The sequence below is a fragment of the Tursiops truncatus genome, chromosome X (genome assembly GCF_011762595.2).
Source record: "Tursiops truncatus isolate mTurTru1 chromosome X, mTurTru1.mat.Y, whole genome shotgun sequence".
Lineage (NCBI taxonomy): Eukaryota > Metazoa > Chordata > Mammalia > Artiodactyla > Delphinidae > Tursiops > Tursiops truncatus.
In genome coordinates, this window is record NC_047055.1 from 57,909,856 (window position 1) to 57,932,202 (window position 22,347).

General features: G+C 35.7%; 1 protein-coding gene across 4 annotated transcripts in view; it reads right to left on the reverse strand.

The window, feature by feature from the left end:
- APOOL (apolipoprotein O like) overlaps positions 1-22,347 on the reverse strand; it is a 116,646-nt gene that overhangs the window by 29,796 nt on the left and 64,503 nt on the right. For all 4 annotated transcript variants that reach the window (XM_033849415.2, XM_033849414.2, XM_033849416.2 and 1 more), the window contains 4 exons: positions 18,756-18,875; positions 15,799-15,853; positions 14,205-14,303; positions 8,070-8,161 (listed from right to left, as the gene is read on the reverse strand). In XM_033849415.2, coding sequence (XP_033705306.1) covers positions 8,070-8,161; positions 14,205-14,303; positions 15,799-15,853; positions 18,756-18,875 — 366 coding nt within the window. The remainder of the gene's footprint in view (positions 1-8,069; positions 8,162-14,204; positions 14,304-15,798; positions 15,854-18,755; positions 18,876-22,347) is intronic.

Sequence of the window (22,347 nt, forward strand, 5' to 3'; positions counted from 1 at the left end):
ACCAGCAAGCTACAGTGCAGGATACCCTATGCCAAACGACTAGCAAGACAGGAACTAAACCCATCCATTAGCAGAGAGGCTGCCTAAAATAATAATAAAGCCACAGACACCCCAAAACACACGACCAGATGTGGACCTGCACACCGGAAGGACATGATCCAGCCTCATCAACCAGAACACAGGTACTAGTCCCCTCCACCAGGAAGCCTACACAACACACTGAACCAACCTTGACCACTGGGGACAGACACCAAAAACAACAGGAAGAACGAAGTTGCAGCCTGCAAAAAGGAGACCACAAACACAGAATGTTAAGCAAAATGAGAAGACAGAGAAACACAGCAGATGAAGGAGCAAGACAAAAACCCACCAGAGCAAAGAAATGAAGAGGAAATAAGCAGTCTACCTGAAAAAGAATTCAGAAAAATGATAGTAAAGATGATCCAAAACCTTGGATATAGAACAGAGAAAATATAAGGAACGTTTAACAAGGACCTACAAGAACTAAAGAGCAAACAGTGATGAACAACACAATAAATGAAATTAAAAATTCTCTAGAAGGGATCAATATTAGCATAACTGAGGTGGAAGAACGGATAAGTGACCTGGAAGATAAAATAGTGGAAATAACTACTGCAGAGCAGAATAAAGAAAAAAGAATGAAAACAACTGAGGACAGTCTCAGAGACCTCTAGGAAAACATTAAATGCACGAATATTTGAATTATAGGGGTCTCAGAAGAAGAAGAGAAAGAGAAAGGGACTGAGAAAACACCTAAAGAGATTTTAGATGAAAACTTCCCTAATATGGGAAAGGAAATAGTTAATCAAGTCCAGGAAGCACAGAGAGTCCCATACAGGATAAACCCAAGTAGAAACACGCGAAGACACATATTACTTAAACTATCAAAAATTAAATAAAAAGAAAAAATATTAAAAGCAGCAAGGGATAAATAAAAAATAACAGATAAGAGTATCCCCAAAAGGTTAACAGCTGATCTTTCAGCAGAAACTCTGCAAGTCAGAAGGGAGTGGCAGGACATATTTAAAGTGATGAAGGAGAAAAACCTACAACCAAGATTACTCTACCAAGAAGGATCTCATTCAGATTTGATGGAGAAATTAAAAGCTGTAAAGATAGGCAAAAGCTAAGAGAATTCACCACCAAACCAGCTTTACAACAAATGCTAAAGGAACTCCTCTAGGCAGGAAACACAAGAGAAGGAAAAGACCTACAATAATAAACCCAAGACAGTTAAGAAAATGGTAATAGTAACATGCATATCGATAATTACGTTAAATGTAAATTGATTAAATGCTCCAATCAAAAGACACAGACTGGCTGAATGGATACAAAAACAAGACCCATATATATGCAGTCTACAAGAGACCCATTTCAGACCTAGAGACACATACAGACTGAAAGTGAGGGGATGGAAAAAGATATTCCATGCAAATGGAAATCAAAAGAAAGCTGGAGCAGCAATTCTCACAGACAAAATAGACATTAAAACAAAGACTATTACAAGAGACAATGATGGACCCTACATAATGATCAAGGCCAAGAAGAAGATGTAACAATTGTAAATACTTATGCACCCAAGATAGGAGCACCTCAATATATAAGACAAATACTAACAGCCATAAAAGGGGAAATCGACAGTTAAACAGTCATAGTAGGCGACTTTAACACCCCACTTTCACCAATGGACAGATCACCCAAAATGAAATTAAATAAGGAAACACAAGCTTTAATGATACATTAAACATGATGAACTTAATTGATATTTATAGGACATTCCATCCAAAAGCAACAGAATACACATTCTTCTCAAGTGCTCATGGAACACTCTCCAGGATAGATCATATCTTTGGTCACAAATCAAGCCTTGGTAAATTTAAGAAATTTGAAATCGTATAAAGTATCTTTTCCAACCACAATGCTATGAGACTAGACATCAATTACAGGAAAAAATCTGTAAGAAATACAAACACATGGAGGCTAAACAACACACTACTTAATAACGAAGTGATCACTGAGGAAATCAAAGAGGAAATCAAAACTATCTAGAAACAAATGACAATGGAGACATGATGACCCAAAACTTATGGGATTCAGCAAAAGCAGTTCTAAGAGGGAAGTTTATAGCTATACAAGCCTACCTTAAGAAACAAGAAATATCTCAAATAAACAGCCTAACTTTACACCTAAAGGAATTAGAGAAAGAAGAACAGAAAAAACCAAAGTTAGCAGAAAGAAAGAAATCATAAAAACAGACCAGAAATAAATGAAAAAGAAATGAAGGAAACAATAGCAAATATCAATAAAACTAAAAGCTGGTTCTTTGAGAAGATAAACAAAATTGATAAACCATTACAGACTCATCAAGAAAAAAGGGAGAAGACTCACATCAATAGAATTAGAAGTGAAAAGGGAGAAGTAACAACTGACACTGCAGAAATACAAAGGATCATGAGAGACTACTACAAGCAATTGTATGCCAATAAAATGGACAATCTGCAAGAAATGGACAAATTCTTAGAAATGCACAACCTTCCGAGAATGAACGAGGAAGAAACAGAAAATATGAACAGACCAATGACAAGCACTGAAATTGAAACTGTGATTAAAAATCTTCCAACAAACAAAAGCCCAGGACCAGATGGCTTCACAGGCGAATTCTATCAAACATTTAGAGGAGAGCTAACACCCATCCTTCTCAAACTCTTCCAAAATATAGCAGAGGGAGGAACACTCCCAAACTCTTTCTACGAGGGCACCATCACTCTGATACCAAAACCAGACAAAGATGTCACAAAGAAAGAAAACTGCAGGCCAATATCACAGATGAACATTGATGCAAAAATCCTCAACAGAATACTAGTAAACATAATCCAAAAGCACATTGAAAGGATCATACACCATGATCAAGAGAGGTTTATTCAAGGAATTCAAGGATTCTTCAGTATACGCAAATCAATGTGATACACAATATTAATAAATTGAAGGAGAAAAACCACAGGATCATTTCAATAGGTGCAGAGACAGCTTTCGACAGAATTCAACACCCATTTATGATAAAAACCCTCCAGAAAGTAGGCATAGAGGGAACTTTCCTCAACATAATCAAGGTCATATAGGACAAACCCACAGCCAACATTGTCCTCAATGGTGAAAAACTGAAACCATTTCCAGTAAGATCAGGAACAAGACAAGGTTGCCCACTCTCACCAGTATTATTCAACGTAGTTTTGGAAGTTTTAGCCACAGCAATCAGAGAAGAAAAGGAAATAAAAGGAATCCAAATTGGAAAAGAAGAAGTAAAGCTGTCACTGTTTGCAGATGACATGATACTATACACAGAGAATCCTAAAGATGCTACCAGAAAACTACTAGAGCTAATTATTGAATTTGGTAAAGTAGCAGGATACAAAATTAATGCACAGAAATCTCTTGCATTCCTACACACTAATGATGAAAAATCTGAAAGTGAAACTAAGAAAACACTCCCATTTACCATGGCAACAAAAGGAATAAAATATCTAGGAATAAACCTACCTAAGGAGACAAAGGACCTGTATGCAGAAAATTATAAGACTCTGATGAAAGAAATTAAAGATGATACAAATAGAGGGAGAGATATACTATGTTGTTGGAGTGGATGAATCAATGTTTTGAAAATGACTATTCTACAGAAAGCAATCTACAGATTCAACGCAATGCCTATCAAATAATTACTGGCATTTTTCACAGAACTAGAACAAAAAATTTCACAATATGTCTGGAAACACAAAAGCCCCCGTATAGCCAAAGCAATCTTGAGAAAGAAAAATGGAGCTGGAGGAATCCAGCTCCCTGACTTCAGACTGTACTACAAAGCTACAGTCATGAAGACAGTACGGTACTGGCACAAAAACAGAAAGATAGATCAATGGAACAGGATAGAAAGCTCAGAGATAAACACACGCACATATGGTCACCTTATCTTTGGTAAAGGAGGCAAGAATATACAGTGGAGAAAAGACAGCCTCTTCAATAAGTGGTGCTGGGAAAACTGGACAGCTACATGTAAAAGAATGAAATTAGAACACTCCCTAACACCATACACAAAAATAAACTCAAAATGGATTAAAGACCTATCTGTAAGGCCAAGCACCATCAAACTCTTAGAGGAAAACGCACACAAAACACTCTATGACATAAATCTCAGCAAGATCCTGTTTTACCTACCTCCTAGAGAAATGGAAATAAAAACAAAAATAAACAAATGGGACCTAATGAAACTTCAAAGCTTTTTCACAGCAAAGGAAACCATAAACAAGATAAAAAGAAAACCCTCAGAATGGGAGAAAATATTTGCAAATGAAGCAACTGATAAAGGATTAATCTCCAAAACATACAAGCAACTCATGCAGCTCAATATCAAAAAACCAAACAACCCAATCCAAAAATGGGCAGGAGACCTAAATAGAGATTTTTTCAAAGAATATATACAGATTGCCAACAAACACCTGAAAGAATGCTCAACATCATTAATCATTAGAGAAATGCAAATCAAAGCTACAATGAGATATCATCTCACACTGGTCAGAATGGCCATCATCAAAAAATCTAGAAACAATAAATGCTGGAGAGGGTGTGGAGAAAAGGGAACCCTCTTGCACTGTTGGTGGGAATGTAAATTGATACAGGCACTGTGGAGAACAGTATGGAGGTTCCTTGAAAAACTAAAAATAGAACTATCATATGACCCAGCAATCCCACTACTGGGCATATATCCTGAGAAAACCATAATTCAAAAAGAGTCATGTACCAAAATGTTCATTGTAGCTCTATTTACAATAGCCAGGACATGGAAGCAACCTAAGTGTCCATCAACAGATGAATCGATAAAGAAGATTTGGCACATATATACCATGGCATATTACTCAGCCATAAAAAGGAATGAAACTGAGTTATTTGTTGTGAGGTGGATGGACACAGCGACTGTCATACAGAGTGAAGTAAGTCAGGAAGAGAAAAACAAATAGCGTGTACTAACACATATATATGGAATCTAAAAAAGGAAAGGAATAAAAAGTTCAGAAGAACCTATGGGCAAGATTGGAATACAGATGCAGACCTACTTGAGAATGGACTTGAGGATATGGGGAGGGGGATGGTAAGCTCGGACAAAGTGAGAGATTGGCATGGACATATATACACTACCAAACGTAAAATTGATAAGTAGAGGGGGGCAGCCACATGGCACAGGGTGATCAGCTCGTTGCTTTGTGACCACCTGGAGGGATGGGATGGGGAGTGTGGGAGGGAGGGAGATGCAAGAGGGCAGAGATATGGGGACATGTGTGTATGTGTAACTGATTGACTTTGTTGTAGAGCAGAAACTGACACACCATTGTAAAGTAGGTATACTCTAATAAAGATATTAAAGAGTTATAATAAATGATGGTCATAGAATGCTGAACATTCATCATTAGTAGGTACTCTACAATATACGCAACTACTGTCTTTCACAAGTGATTTGTATGCTTATCAAGATTAAGTTGTATTTGTTTCCAGATCTCTAATCAGCTTTACTATAATTAAACAGTTTAAATGTAACATAACAGGATGAAATATAAGTGTAAAGAGAATTGTTCTGTTTACAAAAATTAAGTATTTTGTAAAGACTCAAAAGTGAATTAGTAAAAAAAAACAAACTACTGTCAAATTAGAGGTGCTCAAGATAACTGTAAAAGGCTAGGAGAAATAAAAAATTAAACAGGATTCTGCACTCATATTATTTAAAAAATGTTTTTAAGTGTTGATTTGATGTTTGGGACTTCCCTGGCAGTCCAGTGGTTAAGACTCCTTGCTTCCACTGCAGGCGGTGCAAGTTAGATCCCTGGTCAGTGCAACTAAATCCCGCGTGCTGCGTGGGTGTGGCCCCCTCAGCCAAAAAAAGGCGTTCATCAGATTTTAAAGAAACCTCTAAACTGCAAACAGTAGAAGACATATTACAGATATGGATAATTATAAGAAAGATGTTATGGACCTTTAACTAGGAGACTCATACTCATAGAAAAGTCCTACTTCAAAAGACAGAAAAATGAACACACCTTATGTTTTAAATTGAAATAAAATATTTAAGATACATATTTATGATTTTTAAAAAACTTCTTGCTTTAACATTTTCAATTAATTGTTAACTACTGGTCCTGATAATATCAAATTAGAAGGCTCCTATTGTATACCTACAAGTTTTTATATAGTTTTGGGCAGGGGAGTCACAGATTCTCTTAAGTCTATCATGGATCTCAGGATAAGAACCCATGTTTTCTCCCTCTCTCTCTCTCTCTCTCTCTCTCTGTCTCTCTCTCTCTCTCTCTCTCTCTCTCTATATATATATATATACATACACACATATGTATATATATTACAATTCACCAGATATTACATGTGATGCTGTTATATGACAGTCAAAGAAAAGCAAAGGTCTCAACTCTAGGAATTTAAGTAAAAATCATTATTTAACTACAGAAGAACTTTTAGGAACTCACATTAATATCTTTTACCATAGAATTTTTTATTTGGAGTCCTGCAATTCTTTTGTTTTTATTTTCCTTCTGTTAAAGTAAAATTAAACTTCATACTTTATTTTTAAAATTAAAAATAAGATGCATACTATACTATGATCCTGTTCTTACGAAACTGTATCTATTCATCCATCTATCTTTCTATGTCTATGTATGCATGAAGAAATGTCTAGAATAGCATTCTATCAAATTTTAACACATATTTTTCTGGATGAAAAATTTCAGGTGGTTAGTTGGTTTTTTTCTTATTCTGTTTTGTAATGCTTAAATTATTTAAGAATAAGTAGGAACCAATTTTATTTAAAAAAAAAACCCCACAAAGTCATTATTCTAAACAAACAAAAACAATCAGTGGCAGCATCATGCACTGGGAAGAGAAATGGACAGGGAAGCAAGATGTCTGAAGCTGAATAGAACCCTGGACAAATCAGTCACTGGAACTTCTCTGGGCCACAGTTTCCAAATTGGCAAATGAGAAAATGAGGAAGTTGAACCTAATGATCTCAAAGGTTTCTTTTAGTACTAACATTATATGAACTTAAGTGGCTAATTCCTATGTAAATTCTTAGAAAATATTAAAAAAAATAAGTTTATCATTTTACCCATCAATTACCTCAAGTTTAACTAGATTTAATGAATAATGCTCTCTTCCTTTGCTGTAAGCTTTTATAGCTTGATCATATTAGAAACTACATAGGGCACTATATCCTTGACATTCTCAAAATACTAAATAGGCAGCTTTATCGACATCAATAATTAAAGAGATGAAGTAATGAGAATACAAGTACAGAAAGTCCTGGTAACACCACACAATACTTCAAATGTGAGGGGGAAATGTTAAATGTTGGTAATTAAAGTAGAAGTAATGGAAGAAAAAAACTATATCCCAAAGTTCTCCTTCTCAATCCAAATATGTATTAAAAAATAAAATAACAATACTGACACAAACTCTTCAAATCATTAGGAGAATCTTTGGATTTGTAGGGTAAACTCACAAGAAAATGACAAAACAACTATAATATGGATTTCAAAATTGAGTGTGCATATGTGTGTGTATTTTTTTTTAATCCTCAGAAGCCTCTGTTTTCTATCAGTTGGTTATTTCTTGCATTATTTTAAATTGCTGAACTGACAACTGCCAGCAGGTATAATTTTCTGTTAATTAAAAACTGAATTTTACACAGCTCAACAATGGAGCAGTATTTCTCCCCATAAATTCTAATTCATTGTCTCTGAACTTAACCCTCAAATCAGCATTTACTTCCTTGAATAATATTTAAACAAATTCATCCTATTTATTTGTGATAATCATGTAATCAACCATGGCATTTACCACGCTGAGATGCTGATGTGATTTTGCCAACAATAAGAGAATACCAACTATATTTCTCTGAAAATTAAATGTTGCAGGTGCTGTATGACATTTAAACATTGTCACACTGAGAGTTTAAACAAGTACTGAAATGAAGCTATTGCTTAAAAAGAACTTACCTTTGCAATTATTACTGATTGAACAGGGTAGCAAACAGTTGCTCCTAAAGTGGCCAGTCCCAGTGGATAAGCAATTCTCTTAAACCTAGAACCTATGACATTCAAACAAACTATTAAACTCCAAACAGATGCTACCAGAGACTTGATGCTTTTATAACTTTCATGCTTTCTTTGTTCCCCTTTAAGCCATCACCCTATGTTAAATTTTCTTTAGGTAATAGTACCAATCAAGATGATAGGTAAAATGTCTTTAAGTATTACAGTTCAATTAATACCCCTTAGTTGTCATGTCTAATTTAAGAAAAGTATTCTCAATCTAACATTGATAATTACCTACACAAAGGGGGTTGATGATTTTCTTCTTTTAAAAAACTAGGTATTTTTTCATGTCCTAAGAAACCCACAGTTGTAACCACATTTTTTCAAGTATCTAATAAAACATGACAATATAGAGAATTAATCAACTACCATTTTTGTGACACCATGTTAAACTGAAATGGACTCTCAGAGATCCTTTTTTGATTAAGTCCTTAGATAGCTAAAGGATCCAACTAACTGGTCAGCTAAGGATTTTAAAAGGGACATAATTCCTTCGTGTCACTGATTTTGAATACTAAAGTAATAATTTAATAGAGAAGAAGAAATATCATATGATGCCGCTTATATGCAGAATCTTTAAAAAATGTGACAAATGAGCTTATTTACAAAACAGAAACAGACTCACAGACTTGGAGAACAAACTTATGGTTACCGGGGGGGATGGGTAGTGGGGAGAGATAGGGAGTTTGGGATTGACTTGTACACATCACTACTATATTTAAAATGGATAACCAACAAGGACTTACTGTGTAGCAGAAGGAACTCTGCTCAATATTCTGTAACAACCTAATTGAGAAAAGAAATTGAAAAAGAATAGATACATGTATATGTAAAACTGAATCACTTTGTTGTACACCTGAAACTAACACAACATTGTTAATCAACTGTACTCCAATATAAAATAAAAAGTTAAAAAAATTGCAAGTAACTTGCAATAATTCATTCATTTCCAAAAGTGCCTTAACTAAGCATCTGAGTCATTTTCAAACTTTTTTTTTTAAATAGCAAAATCCTTTAAAAAAGTCTTTTGAATAGAATCTCACCTGGAACTTCATATATAAAACTTACAGACTTGAAGCTACTCTGGTTAGCCTGAGGGAGTGAAGCTCATTATCAAGCCCTATCTACACCGCTTTTTCCTTATCCCTATACAACCCCTAAACACTTCCATGGAACCCTAGGTTCTATTGAATAGTGTGAAACCCACCACTCTAAGCCATAGCTTAGTTCCAACAGACTGTTGGTTGAAAACAATATGTACTTTAAATGCTTGTCTGGGTACCCTGGACTGTAAATGTGATCTGGACAATTAGATGATGGGGTTTCTAATTAGGGTAAGTACTTTTATTTTCTGAAACAGCTCTTACAACCCTTAATTTAAAAATGAGACACCCTATCTGGTATATCAGTAAAGACTATGATGAAAAATACCTGGCAATGTTTGCAGGCAACTTTATAGTTTAGGGTAGGTAAAAACAAGATGTATTTCTCTGTCCAGTTTATTAGTAAGGAGGCCTTCTACAGTCATGTCTACAACAGACAGAGCATTGAGGGAGGTGGGTAGTAGGCTGCTTCAACCTTTACTGTAGCTTTCCTTTAAATATTGACAGGTTTTTGTGATACTGGGAAAGAGGGTCTAACTATATTAAAATATGTCTTGCTGACTATTATTCTAGTATCTGTAGTTTGGTTGTTGATTTTACTGACCTAGCATCCTTTAATGTAGGTTTCCTTGACTCAGTCAAACTCCCCTAATTGTGCTGCTCCTAAACTTGGAAGGTGGCAGTTTTTCCTTGATGTGTCATCTTATTTTATTTTTTATTTACTTTTTTTGTAGTTGTTATACTTTTTTGAAACCTTTTAACACATTTTTGACCAGAGATATATTATGGCCACAGGTGTCAGTTTCTGCAAAAATCCCCCAGTCAATAATGTGTTAAAATTGAAGTATAGTTAATTTACAATGCTGTGTTAGTTTCAGGTGTACAGCAAAGTGATTCAGTTATATATATTTTCTTTCAGATTCTTTTTCATTATAGGTTATCCCAAGATATTGAATATAGTTCTCTGTGTTATATAGTAGGTCCTTATTGTTTATTTTACATATAGTAGTATCTGTTAATCCCAAACTCCTAATTTACTTCCCTACACCCCCACCTCCGCTATCCCCTTTGGTAACCGTAAGTTTGTTTTCTATGTCTGTAAGTCTGTTTCTGTTTTGTAAATAAGTTCATTTACATAATTTTTTTAGATTCCACATATAAGTGATATCACATGATATTTGTCTTTCTCCGTCTGACTTACTTCACTTAGTATGATAATCTCTAGGTCCATCCATGTTGCTGCAAATGGCATTATTTCATTCTTTTTTATGGCTGAGTAATATTCCATTGCATACATATACACACACACACACACACACACACACACACACACACACACACTGGAATATTTCTCACACATACATCTTTGTTATTATTTTCAATATTAAAAAGACTTACATTCATCCTCTCTTTACTTGATATGAAAGGTCAGTTTACAAGAAAATAAATTTCACTTGGGTTCAATAGCCCTACTCCTGTAAGTAGAAAGGGACTCTAGACACAAGACACTAACTAGCTATGTAATATGTACTATGAAATCATTGAATGATTTCCTTTCTCTGGACCTCTAGCTGTAGCATTATAGGGTTAGACTAAACCAACATCTTTCGTACATTTTTGACCATGACTCATACTAAAGAACAAATTTTACATTATGACCTCTCTCTCTCTCTGTTTCTGTCTCTGACGTTTCTCTCTTTCACACACACACATACACACTCCACTGAAACAGAAGTTTCAGAATATTTATCCATACTGAGTACAAAACACTCTGATATTTGCTATTGTCCTCTATTTTATTTTTTAATAAAATGCTTCCTGAGAGTCACCACATTTATTTCACTACCTACTTATAAACTGAGCTCTGTAATTTGAAAAATACTGGGTTAGATTATTCTAGCTCTGACACATGGAGTCATTGTGAATGACCTAAGGAACATTTTCTCTTACAAGTGGATTATGAGTTTCTCACTGAGAAATGAGTAATATGCTTTGGCCGGTTTCATTCAAAATTTAATTCTTTCTCTTATTGTTACATGTGGTGATCCTGATTTTCAATGTCTTTCCTAATGAATAATTTATAACATGTATTCAATTAGAAGTTACATATAGTGTTAGAATAAAAAATATGATACAAGCTATGATTAATACTAGCTATAGGGAAGATCTATTGGGATAAGATATATGGGCTAGAGTTAGAATGCTGGAATGTTCTTATAATTCAGATGTTTTGTATCTGATTAGGTGTACTTGGGTTAAGGCTACTTTAAGGACTAAAGCTGAGCAAACCAACCATAACATATCTGATGTCAGATTCCAGGTTGGTTCAGAGCTGTGACTTGCAACAACATGTAATTTAATTTGCGGACAATGACTGGCACTGGGGACAGAGGATGAATGGAAGGTGCCCCAGATGGCTACTGACCAGAGAACTGCACCAGCTTAGTAAGGGCTTAGGTGAGGAGTGGAGGCAGTAATCCTACTGAGAGAGATTTCTATACCCAGAGATGGAAGATGGGCAAATACAAAATTCACCATGTGCTTATGAAAGAGTTATTTAGTGATGTGCAGAAAAGAGTTAACATATGCCCAAGACTGCCATTGTTAGAAAGGCATGCTTACAGGACTGGCCATTGGCTGGCATCTGGGAACCTGACTGGTAAGCAGTTCACTACACTAATAGAAAATGTTCCCTGAATCAGAAGAGTGGTACAGTAAGTCTCCTACATACAAACGAGTTCCATTCCGAAAGCGTGTTTGTAAATCCAATTTGTTTGTTAAGTCCAACAAAGTTAGTCCTAGGTACCCAACTAACACAATCAGCTACACAGTACTGTACTGTAATAGGTTTAAAATACTTTTCACACAAATAATACATAAAAAACAAACACAAAAAATAAAGAAAACATTTTTAATCTTACAGTACAGTACCTCAAGAAGTACAGCAATACAGTACAACAGCTGGCATACAGGGGCTGGCATCGAGTGAACAAGCAAGGAGAGTCACTGACTGGAGGAGCGAGAGGAAATGGGAGATGTAGAGCTGAAGGATCATCAGCAACAGGAGATAGAGGGCAAGCTGCAATTTCACTCATGCCTGACGTTGGTGGCATAGGTTCTGGCTCCTTGCTGGATTCATTTCTATCTACCCTCTAAAAGAAACGATCCAGTGATGTCTGGGTAGTAGCTCTTTTCTTCTCGTCACAGATGACACTGTAGCACTGGATTGCATTCTGAACGGCTGCTGCAACCTTTGTGTACCATTCTACATTAGGGTCCTGTGCCTCAAAAACTAAGAAAATCCCCTTGCCATTTCCTGCGCCGTGAATCTCTTCAGTTCTTCAGTTACTTCTTCCTCTTGTCTCTCTTCATCCTTTCTCTGGGCCTCCAATTCCATCAGGTCTTCATTACTAAGCTCCTCATGTTGCACAGAAAGCAGTTCAATGAAGTCGTCCTCTTGCAGATCTAGCTCCAGCTTCTCGCTGAGGGTCACTAAGTTGCTGAAGACCTCTTTGGACTCCTCATCCACCTTTTCAAATCCACAAAAATTGTGAACAAACTGCGGGCAAAGGTTCTTCCAAACCCCATTCATGGTGATGGCCGTAACCTCATGCCAAGCAAAGTCAATGTTTTTTATGGTCTTGTAGATGTTATAGTCCTTCCAAAATTGTCGCAAGGTTGTTCCTGATTCGTCACTTGCCTTTACTTCCTGACGAAAAGTGTGACGTAAATAATATTTCTTGAAAGTGGCTATAACTCCCTGGTCCATAGGTTGGATAAGCGATGTAGTATTCGGTGGTAGATGCACTACTTTGACATTGGGATGAAAGTCGTCCATGAATGGGGGGTGGCCTGGAGCACTGTCGAGCAGCAAAAGAATGTTGAATGGGACGTCCTTCTCCAAGCAATATTTCCCTACCTCCAGAATAAAGTGGTGGAAAAAGCAGTACTGGAAAATGGCCTCTGTAACCCAGGCTTTGGGGTTACTCTTCCACACAACAGGAAGAGAGCCCTTGGCTGTTTTACAGGGCTCTTGGGTTCTCTGAATGATAAACTAAGAGAGGCTTCAGCTTCATCTTGCTGGAAGCACTGCCACCAAACAACAGAGTTAGCCTATCCTTTGCTGCTTTATAGCCTGGCATCAACTTTTCTTCCTTGCTGATATAACTTCGGTCTGGCATCCTCTCCCAGTACAGTCCTGTCTCATCCACATTAAAAACCTGCTCGGGTAAATACACGTCTTCATCAATAATTTCCCGAAGCATTTTAGGAAATTCCCAGGCAGCTACCATATCTGCACTCACGGCCTCGCCACTTACTTTTACGTTGTAAATGTTGGCTCTAGCCTTGAACTGATGAAGCCAGCCATGCCTGGCATTAAAAGATGGGCCCTCTGATTCTTTGCTGTATTTCTTCTTCAAGTCTTTATAAAGGCTTTTCCCTTCCCCTTGAACCAGCATTAAGCTAAGTGGGACTTAACGCTGATGCTGATCCTGCATCCACACACTGAGAAGTTTCACCATGTCCTCCATCACTTTTCCACGCTTCTTTGATATTATTGTCCACATCACTGGCACAATAGACTTCCCATGTTCCACGATCTTGTTCTTGTTCTTTACAATCTTGCCGATGGTTGAATGATTCATGTTATAAGAAAGAGTGACGTCTACCATCTTTTCGCCTCGCTCTACTCTCTCAATTATTTTCACTTTTGTTTCCATCGTTATCACTTGGTGCTTCTTAGCAACGCCAGACACGTGAACTAACTTACATGATTGGACATGCGAATGCCTGTTTGCATCTCTGAAAGTTTGCAACTTGAAGTTTCATATGTAGGGGACTTACTGTACACTGTGCTTAAACTGTTTGTATAAATAAATTCAGAAATTAATATAATGGCATTAAAAGAAAGATTATATATTTTTAACCCTACCTTTTCTCGCTGAAATGAAGCCTGCCAATCCTGAAACTGTAATCACTCCAATTTTCGGAAGAAAATCTCGAGGTGGATTCTTCAAATAGACATATGCATCTCAAGAAATCATTTGAAAAATAATATAAATAACTTACTATAATTGACATTCTATATAGGTATGATGAAGAAAAGTTAGAGATTTGCTAAGATAATAGCAGATGGTTTAAAACATTCTTCAAAAGAACTACACAAAATAATGATTTGACCAGCAACTTAAAAAGCCAGTTGTTAATAGTTACTTGTTACAAAATAAAATCTTCCTTCCACAGCTGATTTAATGGTATTTGTTTCCTTAATACAGGCGATTATTACACTTTAATGAAATATAATGCTAGAGTGTACACTAGCATTATATGGATTAAGATGAATTACTATAAAGCAAATTCCTCATTGTGTATGTATTATATTCTTACAATGGAAATGCTTCTGGCCTTATCTGTTCAAACATTGGTAGGATCTAGTAAGAACTGAAATAGATACTTTAGCAGGAAACTTTGAATAACAGTCTAAGGAAACATGCAGCTATCACTCTGCTTGCCACTACTCCTCAGTAAACTCAGAGAAGCCATTGCTCTTGGTTAAAACCAATGAGCAGAATGAGAAGTGAGTCTAGACAAAAAATAGATGGAAAGGGGGCAGAGGTCCAAATTTCTTGGCTTTTTATATATTTAAATGGTTTCTGGTTCCATGCAATCCAAAAAACACACTCTTCTATCATAATTATTTATTTAATTATTAATTTAATGGAATTTAATCATATTCTTCAAGGTTGATGAGGAATATAATTTGGACTTAATTGGAATTAATTCCTACACACATTAAATAATGATAATACATACACAGAGGCATTTCAACATCACAGAGGCATTTAAAATTTTAGGTGTTCTTTCTGTCCCCCAATACACATTTATTTTGACAACTGGCTTAGTCTAAAAAATGTTAGGGAGCTATACCTGCTGCCAAACAACATTATCAAACTAACGAGTCAAACACAATTGTTTTCCAACACTAGCTCAAATATTCTAGGGTGACTAATTGATATCGTGTTTCCTAGCAATCAATAGCAAAATACTATGTATTTTAACATCAAATAGTACTTATTTAAACTAATTAATAACAATGGAGATATATGTTTAATTTATGCTGTATGAGTATACAATATGCGTTTCGTACCTAAAACAGCCAGTTTGAGTCCAGGTGTTGCCACTTACTAGCTATGTGACCTTGGTAATCTACTTAACCCCTCTAAACCCCAGTTTCCTCATCTGTAGAATGGGAGTCATTATAATACCGACATCCAGAAATTTGCTACAAAATAAAATTAGATAAATTATGTAACATGCTCATCATAATGCCTCAACATATAATTGCTAAATAAATAACAGATACTATTGCTTTGTTATTATTATTATAAACTGCTATATAGAGTATCTTCTGAGTTGGTAAAACATGATAATGGATAACATACCAAGTTTATTTTTCTCACATTTAAACCTTGCAAGTTAAAAAGACAATAGAACATTTCTAATTATAGACAGTTCACTCAACCTACCTTTTCCAAATTGTACTGTATCCATTATCCCATATTTCATGAAGACATAAACACCCTAAGTAAAAAGGGGGAAAAAAGGACATCTGCATTTTTGAAGATGTTGACAATTAGGTCAAATAGCCCACATCTTTGAGATTATATGAAATTGCACCAAAATCTAAATCTAGTTTTCCTGTTTATTCTCTATGTGGACACTTGTTGAACTTAGCTTCTCTTCACTTCTTGCTTTTCATTCTATTTAACATGGATAATACTTGTTTGCTATATTCCTCATATAAATGGGTAAAGTAATGCCAATAAAATAATCAGAGTAGCTCACAGAAAAGTTATTACAGAAGTACAGAGATTTATCATCTTATTTTATGATAGCGTAGAAAAATGAATGGAATTTTTTAGAAGCATGAAGAGAGGTATATTTCAGCTTAGAAGCAACATCTGATTAATAAAGATGAGGCAGCAACAACATAATGATTTGTGGAGAAAACAACAAAAAGCCTAAAGAAAAGTGCTTCATCTTCTCCCTTTTTCTTAGTGTTCATTAGAATGAGAAAAATAAATCTAAATAAGACATTTATCTTAGAATAGAAATCATCCTACACAGACTAGTGTCCATCTTGTTTTCAACAGGAACATAAATTATCTGCAAATCAAGATTATATTAGCCCACTGAAGGGATTAAAGCTTTAAATCAAAGATTCTTTTTACCTGTTTCTAACTATTTATTTTAATGCAAGAAATATTGTTACACACATTTTTTGATATGTACTATCTCAAGTACATCAGAAGAAAAATGAAGGCATGGAATAATTTACCCATAGTAATTGCCCATAGTCATGCTGTACTCTATTGATAAAACTAGAAAACACAGTCTAAATATGTGGTCTCCATCTCTGAACTAGTTGCTATGAAACCATGGGATAAAAACAAAAAAAGAGATTTTCAAAGCAAAGACAATAGATATTATTATATTAGATAGGAAAGAATTAAATTATTTCTATTGATATATCTTGGTATTAGTAACTTTGTCTCAGACAGATACTTTCATGATGATCAGATGCAGAAGTTCATCCTGTTCATCATGGTTTAAAGCTGTACAAACCAACACAGACCCTAACTGCCACTGAGCTACTTCTCCTTGGGGACTGTCTCTTGAGAAAATTTCACCTCAAAATTATAATGCTTACTGATCAGTTGATTGGGAATAATGTAACTGTTGAGGAAGAAAACTTTGGGGAAATTTTCCTTAGCTGTGTTTAGGAATTCACTTTTACCACTGGAGGTCGCTGCTACCTAAATTTCGAAACACTAAGGAGTAGGAATAGAAATTGAATTTGCCCTGTGATTCTAAGTTTAATGTAGAATGTAATTTGAGCCGGAGGTAATTTTTAAAGAATAGATTACATTTTAAGGAGAACATTAGAGAGGAAATGTTTACATTGAAGATGAAATGCATTTGAAAGTGCCCTTCTTCAATCTATTCATTTCAGCATATTACCAGAGTAAAAAGTCCTTTTAGTCTTAAATTGGGTGATAGTAACAACAGCAATTTAAAGATCTCACAGGAACAATTAACCTCACTGAAAACAACTTTGAGAACACTACGGAAAATTAGGTGTCAAGAGACTTCAGTCTGAATCATCCAGCTGTTGGCATACAGCCTCAGGGGCATGACTCAGACCCTAATTAGTTAAGCTATTTCCTGCTGAGACCAAACTGTTAATAGTGTGTAGTACAACTAGTCAAACTATTAAAAGTGTATTATTAGAATTATAAAAGTCTATTAGAATTGTCTGACAGGCACAAATTTAAAAAAAATAACACCATGTATTCATCAGACGTTTTAAATATCTGAAATGACCAGAGTTCACAGATTTGATATTTCATAAGACCATTAGAATTTTCTTTTTAAAAAGAATGGATTAGAAACAAAAAAAAGCACAAGGGTTCACAATTGGATAGGTTAGACTTGAGGAAAAGTTTTGTGGTTATTAGGTCAGAATGATGAAAACAATGGTACCACCATTATCATTATGACACTGACACTGCAGATGTTGATGTTAGCACACATCTATGTTGATGCGATGATTATGAAACAGCAGTATTGTACTAGCTTACTCCACCCCTCTGCTGCTGGATAATGATGATTGAAGGCTAAGTATTAAAATAAGGTGAATTCTATTTTGCCCAATAGCTGACTATAGTCAAAACGGTCTTATGAACTAAACCTAACAAGTGAATATTTTACTCAGCCAAATAACTAACAATGCAGAAGTAATCTCAGAACTTCATATAAAAGGTCAAGCAATGTTTTGTACACGCCACGTGACATAAATGCTTGCTGAACTACTTTAATCTATGCAGTAGTGGTAGAGTAGATTAAATATGGCCACAAATTCTTTGCTGCTACTCATATTGAGAGATGGTATCTAATTCCCCTCCCATAAAAACTGGGTTGGCCTTAATGACTTCATTTAACAACAGAATGCTGTAGAAGTAACCTTCCTGGACACCTGAAGACAGGTAAGAAGCTTGGCAAATTCTGACTAAGGCCTCTTGCAACATATTCTCTAGGAGCCCTGAACTGTCCATGTAAGTTATCTGACTACCTGAGGCCAGGTGTGGATGCTTCAGTCAACATTCCCAGCTGAGCCCAGCCTTCTAGCCATCTGTGACAAGGTGCCAGCGAAGAGAATGAAGCTGTCTTGGACCCTCTAAATCAGCCCATTCACCTGATGAATACCACTGGGTGGCCTCTGTCAACACCACATGCAACAGAAGAATCAGCTGTCTGAAGTCTGATTAAATTTCTGACTCACAAAATCATGAGATAGAACAGTTGCTGTTTTAAACCACTAAGTTTTGGGGTAGTTTGTTACACTTCAATGAATAACTGGAACAACTGTTATGTAATAAAATGAGAACCCTCTGATATGAAACCACTATCGGAATTCACTTACCTTGCACCAGCCAATATAACGACCAGTTGTAGTGCGAATGGACGCAAAGCCCATTTGTAAATGACCAGGCTGCTCATCAACATATTTAGACTGGAGAGGTGGTGCAGTATATATGGGGAGCTAGAAGGAAAAAAATTCATGTCAAAAATATAAAATAGCTGAACTTCCTTTTCCATCAGTATGGCAGAATAAGAATCCTCATCAACATTCCTACTGAAAACAACTAAAAATGCTGATAAAATGTATTTTAAGCCAGCTTTTACCTTGATGTCATTTGCTGTAAAACAGATGGTTCATGGAGTATGGGATCAGGAAACAAAACCCAGAATGAGCTTGAGGTGGGCAATCTTACTGGAGAGCCTATAAAATTGGCATCTCAAGGTGCTGCATGCTCAATTTAAGGTTGAACTAGAAATAAACAGTTCACTCCAAGGAACTGTTAGGAAAACTGATTGTCTCAAAGATTGGGCATGGAGTAGAGAGGAAAGAAATATTTCCTAAGAATTGGCAAGCACAAGTGAGAACTCATAATGTGCAGCATAAAACTATCTTGATAATCTAAGAAATCTCAAATTAAGTATACATTTAAGGTGCTCCCAGGCTGGTATCCCCCACAGATGCTTGGCAGAAGCAAATGAACATCTCCTCTCTGAAGGAAGCTACCCAGACTTCAAAGATTTACAACAGATAAAGGTCCAAGAAATATGAGACCACAATTTTGAAAAATTAAAAAACACAAAGAAGCAAAATCAGAAAACACAAGGAAGCATCTGGACAAGAGCTAGCAGAAACAACAAAGAGCAGAATCAGAGCCACAAAAAATGTATATACTAGAACATATGGTATCAAATACATATATTTTTTATTTTTAGAGAAATAAAAGAGGAAATTTGAGTTAAGAGCAAGAGACTACAAAAATTACCAAAGCTAATGAAAATAAAGAGAAAGAGAACTTCTAGAACTGGAAATTAAAACAAATAAAGAACTCAATTGATAAGTTTTAATAGATTGGATACAGTTTACAGTTGCTGAGAGATTTTGTGAATTAGTAGACCTAAAGAAATTTTTATGCAAAGAAATAAAAATAAGTATGAAAGAGATACGTATGATAGAGTGAGAAATATTAATATATGTCTAATCAGAGTTCCAGAGAAAAGGAGAAAGATGGGGCAGAAGTAATATTTGAAGAGAATAGTCAAGATTTTTCCAGAACTTATGAACACTTGACAGGTTCAGAAAACTAACATATCCCAAACAGGATAAATAAAAAGTACTCCACAATTAGACAAGTCATAGTAAAACTCTATAACACCAAGGACAAAGAGGGGATATTAAAAAAAAAAGCCAGAGAGAAAAGACAGATTACCTTCAAAGGAATAAAAATTAGATAAACTTTGATTTCTCAAAAACAACACTGGAAGACACAATATAATATCTTCAATGCACTAAAAAAAAGTAACTTAACTGAGAATTATATACTCCGTAGAATATCTTTTTTTCAAAAATGAGGGGAGAAGGACACAGACAGATAAAACCCAAGATAATGTGTAACCAAATGACCCTCAGTGGGAAATTTTAAAACATGTACTTAAGGCAGAATAAAAATATTCCCATTGAGAAGGTTTGTGATGGAAGAAGGAATGATTAGCAAAGAAAGTGGTAAATATGTGGGTAAAACTAAAACAATGAACGTATAAAATAATAATTTTTAGGCATGTGTTTAAAAAATAGAACTACATCTCTGAGTATCAATATAGTATAAGTTAGGAAGGGATGTCAGAAATTAAAATGTTCTCGGTTCTTAATATGGTTTGGACAGAGGGTAAATATACTGATGAGACTTGAAATGAATGCAGGTTAAAATTTCTAGGGTGACCAATAAAAGAAAATAAAAAGAAGGCAGAATTAACAAACTATGTTATAGAAAAAAAAGAGAGAGAGAAAATAAAGCAAAGAAAGGAAATAAAAGAACAGAAGAGGTAAGAAAAACAAAAACCACAAAAACTTGGTAGAAATGATTCCAAAGATATTAAAAATTATAATAGATGCAAACGGATAAAATGATCTAGTTGAAAGACAAAGATGACGAGATTGCATTTACAAAATACAGCCAACATTTTGTTTATGAGACATTGTTAAAACAACTATTTAGAAAGGTTAGGGAAAAAAAGGAATAAAAAATACATATTGGGCAAATAGCCACCAAAAGAAAGCTACTATAAGCTATATTAATATTAGACAAAACAGACTTTGAGACAAAAATCATTACTAGAGATCAAGTGCCTATATTAAGACAAAAAGTTTAAATAATGAGAGAGTACATTCTTAAACTTGTATACATCTATTAATATATTCTCAAAATACATGAAACAAGGGGAAATAGACAAATTTGCCATCATAGAGGAAGTTTAACTTATTCTCCATGATGGCTGATCAAAAACCAGATTAAAATAAAAACTAATAGTAACGAGCAGAAGTGGGCAAACTATAGCCCATGGACTAGTCACCAGTTTATGTAAATCAAGTTTTATAGGGTCACCAGCTATACTCATTCATTAACGTATTGTCTACGGCTGCTTTTGTGCTACAACAGCAGTTGAGACGATGTGACAGAGTTGCATATGTTTAAAATATTTACTATAGCGCATTTTAAGAAAAAAATCTATTGACTGCTGGTACAGAAAAATATATTCAACAAGCTTGATCTCACGGATATATATAGCACAGTGCATTGAACAACTGCAAACTACATAATATTTTCAAGCACAAATGGAAATGTATAAAAAACTGACTGCACCCTGGACCATTTCAGGAATTGAAAGTCTTAGGAAATTTCAAAGGACTAATATACAGAATATGTTCTCTTAACACAAAACTCCTACAGCTAGGTCATACTTACTAGTAACAGAATGAGTGTTTTCTTCTTTACATCAGAAACATACAAAATGCCACTCTCACCACTTCTGTTCAACATTTTACTGGACGTTCTAGTCAGTGCATTCAGAAAAGAAAAAGAAATAGAAGACACTAAGTTGGAAAGGAATAAATAAAACCATCTCAAATCGGGAAGATGGCGGAAGAGTAAGACATGGAGATCACCTTCATCCCCACAGATACAGCAGAAATACATCTACACGTGGAACAACTCCTACAGAACACCTACTGAACGCTGGCAGAAGACCTCAGAACTCCCCAAAGGCAAGAAACTCCCCACATACCTGGGTAGGGCAAAAGAAAAAAGAATAAACAGAGACAAAAGAATAGGGACGGGACCTACACCAGAGGGAGGGAGTAGTGAAGGAGGAAAAGTTTCCACACACTAGGAAGCCCCTTCATGGGCGGAGACTGCAGGTGGCGGAGGGGGAAAGCTTCGGGGCCGCGGAGGAGAGCACAGCAACAGGGGTGTGGAGGGCAAAGTGGAGAGATTCCCGCAGAGAGGATCGGTGCCGACCGGCACTCAACAGCCCGAGAGTCTTGTCTGCTCAGGGCGGGCGGGGCTAGGAGCTGAGGCTCCGGCTTTGGTCGCAACGCAGGGAGAGGACTGGGGTTGGCGGCATGAACACAGCCTGCAGGGGGTTAGTGCACCACGGCG